General features: G+C 33.3%; 1 protein-coding gene across 3 annotated transcripts; it reads left to right on the top strand.

Annotated features, from left to right (window-relative positions):
- Positions 1–869: 869 nt before the first annotated feature.
- On the top strand, positions 870–3,753 carry LOC105118975 (tRNA-splicing endonuclease subunit Sen54-like). 3 transcript variants are annotated; one of them, XM_011017041.1, is made up of 4 exons: positions 870–1,089; positions 1,217–1,348; positions 1,836–2,237; positions 2,808–2,924. In XM_011017041.1, the coding sequence occupies exons 1-4, from the start codon at positions 977–979 to the stop codon at positions 2,815–2,817; spliced, it is 657 nt and encodes a 218-aa protein (XP_011015343.1). In that variant the 5' UTR covers positions 870–976; the 3' UTR covers positions 2,818–2,924. The 3 variants fall into 3 exon arrangements, with proteins under 3 accessions (XP_011015343.1, XP_011015344.1, XP_011015342.1); XM_011017040.1 differs by having other exon boundaries at positions 871–1,089; positions 2,835–3,753; XM_011017042.1 differs by lacking the exon at positions 1,217–1,348 and having other exon boundaries at positions 2,835–3,753.
- The last annotated feature ends 801 nt before the right edge of the window (positions 3,754–4,554 follow it).

Here is a 4,554-nt window from a genome sequence, read left to right as displayed (position 1 = left end):
TAACTAAGTTACAGGTCAAGATTGATTTAATAGCTTTTATGGTGGATATGTGATTATTTTATAGATTGTTGTATTTGTAAAAAAAATTGTTATAAAAAAAATATATTACTGGTTAGCGGAGTGTGTCATGTGGGTAAATATGTGATATCAATTTAAATATTATAAGTTATTTGAATTTTTATTGAAAGAGATAATATTTTATAAATATTATAACTTTAGCATGTATTATTTGTTTTTCAGAAAAGATGGATTTAATCTTAATATATAATAATTAATTTAAAAATATTATTTTATCATGGAACAAAAAAAAGAATATAGAATATACTCTCTTCGGTATTATATATAGAGGGGTGGGGGGGTGTTAATCATATTGTCTTTCTCTTAACTCGAAAAATAAATAAATAAAATTGTAATGCTACCAAGTTCATCTAATAATAATTCAATTATTTTAGTTATCAGCAACATTATTATATATTAAAAATATATTTGATTAAAGTGATGAAAATAAAACCATGAAATAAACATTTTTTCTTAGACCGTCTCTAAATGAATTTTTATTATTTTAAAATAGAAGGTATAGGTAAAAATATTTTTATTATCTTTGTTATCTTGGTTTTTTATTTTAAATTAGTAAACGAATGCAATATAATTATTATCTTTTATCATTTGTAATAAAAAAAAATGGCATTCTTCTTTTAAAAGAAATAATTTTCTTTTTTTTTAATGAGTGGATTAGTAGCAAAGGTCATATGAAGTTTCCTAAAAAAAAAAACAATGGAAAACATTTTTGAAAGTTCTGAGAATTAACCTCTGATATATATAAAAAATAATTATTTGAATAAAAAATAAAAAGGCATAACTGGCCACGATAGTCAGATAAGAGACAGAAGGCCCTGTTGAAACGCTGACATTTTCTTACTTCCACCACAAAGAAAAAATATACCGCGTAGCGCCGCCGCCACACAAGAACATAGCCATGGATGCGGAGGATGATTGGAAATCATCTTCAGGAGAAGTCACCGATACTGACCAAATCAACGATGAAGACTTTTACTCCACGTCTGCTTGTCTATCCAAACTGCAATTCAGGCAAGATACCAGCACCTACAAAAAATCTGATTTTGTTAACAAAAATTTAAAAACTTGATTGTTTATGCAGTTTAATGAAGTGAGTTTTTGTTTTAAAGTTCTAAAGATTGATTTTTTTTTTTACTAGGAGTGATGTTTCCAAGGCTAAATGGAATGTTGAGATGGGAATGGCTGAAGTTATTGAAAAGAAGGGGAAAATGTGGATTGCTACTGGGATTGTTCGTAATGGCAAGACATTTTGCTTGATTGAGGAGACATTGTAAGTGATTAAAGAATGGGAAAAAAAGTATCTTTGAAGTTTTATTCGTGCCTCTTATAGTCATATAGTGGGTATAATCCATTTGACTGTAAATATTATTGCTTTTAAAACCTGGTTAGGCACACCCTTTAAGCTTAATTTTAAGATGAAAATGGCTAATTTTACTGAAAATCAGTACCTGAAAAATTAAAACTGCAGGATTTGTGGGAGTTTCCGGTTGAAATCAATAATTCAATGGTTGAGTTTTTTTAGAAGTGATTCCAAGGAAGAATCTTTGGTAAAGACTGTTCTCTTAGGGATTATTTTATAGATAGATGGATGTGATAAGTGAAGGCTTGAAAGTTTAGTTCTTTTTTTGCAACAGTCAACGAAACAAAACAAGTTGTATGTTTATAAGTATGGTTTGGAAGGACAAAAACACATGAATTCAGTAATTGTCTTAGTTTTCTTAGATTATCTTATTGGTGAATAACCTTTTCTGTTATAGGTTTTTGGCCGAAATTGGGGCATTGCTTGTTATGGATGACAATGATGAGTGTCTTGCATTGAAAGACATATACAAGAAGATTTCTGAAGAAACGAATGGGTGCAGCTGGGAGCTTTTTGAGGTATATAAACACTTGAAGTCTCTTGGTTATGTTGTTGGGCGTCATGGTGTTCCTTGGAGTATGAAGGGTGTTGAGAATAACAGCAAACCTTGTTCTTCTCAAGGGACTATTCAAAACAACAGGGTTGAAGGTGTTGAAGAGAACAGCATTACTTGCGCTGTGCAGATGCTCAGTAATTTGCAAGTTGATGAGCTGAGGCTAAATTTTGACGTTTATCTTCCAAATAGCAAGTTTAGAAAGTCTTCACCCGGTGATCCAGCCTTTCTGCTATGCTTAGTTAGGTAAGCATGATAGTAAAACCTGCATAATTTGAAACCCTTTTCCTTAGAGGTGATTGATTGTTGAATTTCTTTGATCACTTTTTTTTTTTGTCCTTCTCTCATATTACTGCATTTTAAGGAAAATCCTGTCAGTCTGTTTGTGCTCATCGTATCTTCCATCTTTTATTTTCATGTAAAAGAACCCTTGGAAATCATTTAGGCTTTTTCTTACTTTAGTGAATAACTTCATAAGAGTTGTGTCCATGGGTTGCTGTGCTGGCTGTTAGCTGCCATGCTAGAAATTTTTTTGTTGCTGGAAATTTGTTTAGTTGCAAATAAACACAGTTTCCCTCTGAAGTCTGTAATTTATGAGATCCAAGAAGTCCATTGTCATTTGCACAAGTTGCATACTGATGATAAGTGATGACTTTTAAAAAGAAAAAAGCTGACTAAGTCCTTCAAATATATGTTGCAATCTGGATGCTAATGAGAGGAATTCCAGGATCATCACATATCAAGCCCTAATGCGTCTCATCTCATTAGTTTGTTTCCATTTTAAAGCCAATCTATTTCTCATTTTAATCTGTATAGTACTGTTTAACTTGCCTTACCTTGCAGGGGAAGTCCACCAGCCAATGCAAAAAGTGAAGTTCTTGAGAGACAATGTGGTGGGATTCCTTTGAAGTTATGTCATGTAGATCATGGGCGTGTCAGCTTCTTTTCCTTCAAGAGGGTGGAGCTCCCCATTTTGCCCTGAATTTCTGAAAGGATGCGCTAGAGGCTTCTGCAGCAGATAACAGGATGCCAGAGCATAACTGAAGTTTAACAAGCCTTGCATGGGATTATGCCTCCTAAGGCTCGAAGATCTTTGACTTTTATGCAAATCATTCTCAGAGCTAAGGTTATACAGTACGCATGGCATGCAACTGTTGCTTCTGCTTCTTGTGGATGATATCATGTCTTCTGATGCTCTTTGATCTCTATTTCCTCGTCAACAAGAAGACAAGCCCAAACTGTAAAGTATACAGCCTAAGATCTTTTTGGCATCTGGATGCCAATGTGTTTGAGCTTCCCTGAACATGTGGATTTCAACTAGAAATTTGTCGTCACTAATGGAGCCACAATGATGGAAACTGACATCGCAAAAGAACACAGAATGAAACAGCCAGATGTGGAGATTGGTCAGTCAATGGAGATGGGAACCATAATACATTCTGGTGATTTAATGGGTTTTTTTCTCTCCAAAAAGTCAAGACAGCACATTCTGTCATTTTTATAAATTACTCAGAGTCTATATCCCATGTTGTTAGGAGATGCATATCAGTTTGGTTTTTTCAATATTATCTGCATCATTTGTCACTGATGCACCCTTTCTTGCAAGTCGATGGCAATCCATAGATATTAACCCAAGCTTCAACTGGATATGTTGTGGCAATCTCTGTTCCCATCTTTGAATGGCTAATCATGATGTTAAAGCTCTTCATGAAGCTGTTACAACATCAGAACAGTTCAATACAAGGAAGTTATACGTTTCTCATGACTACCTCCATTTTTGTTAGACAAGTATTGTTGCCGCTGGTCGCCCTTTCGAATTACCACCTGAAGAAATTTTACTGTAATTTTTGACAAATTATTCACACAGGGTGAGACGCTCCCACAAGATTTCTTTGTTTAGGATTTTTCTTATCTATAGGAGATTTTTGAAAATGATAGAGAGACAAACTTCAATAATCGGGGAAGCTAATTTAATAAGACCGTTAAGCATTTTATAAGGTTGTTTATACAGACAAAGACTAGCTTGTTGGATCGTGATATGCTGAGAATCGATCATAAATTTTTTAAAATGTTCCAATTGTGATCCCTTGGAAACTTAGAAGTTTTGAAAATAAAAAATAAAATTAACAGGAATTAAGTAAATGATAATGTGAAGGAGTCTGAATAAGTATGGAATGGAAAAAGGATTGAAGATGTAAACCCTAGACAAAAACTTTATTGAGTAACAGAAATAAACTCGATTTCAAAATAAAATAATAAAAATAAAATAAAGGGATGAGATATAAATTTAATTTTATTAATGGAAACCGCAACATTTGTTTTAAATGTTTAATTTAATTTTAATCATGTAATATATGTTGTTGATATGATGTAAATAGAGGGATGAGATATAAATAATTTATGGTATTTTCATGCACAAGATGGGTTTATGTGCTTAACTTTTTTATTTATTTATTTATGTGGGTGTCCGGACCAGTTTACGCGCATCACGACTAATCCCACGGTCCACTGGACATCCTACAAGCCTCAGTGAACAGGTTAGACACCGCAGGGGGGACAGGCG

This window comes from Populus euphratica, unplaced genomic scaffold (assembly GCF_000495115.2).
Source record: "Populus euphratica unplaced genomic scaffold, PopEup_1.0 scaffold2399.1, whole genome shotgun sequence".
Taxonomy (NCBI): domain Eukaryota; kingdom Viridiplantae; phylum Streptophyta; class Magnoliopsida; order Malpighiales; family Salicaceae; genus Populus; species Populus euphratica.
This window is presented reverse-complemented; position numbering and strand designations above follow the sequence as displayed.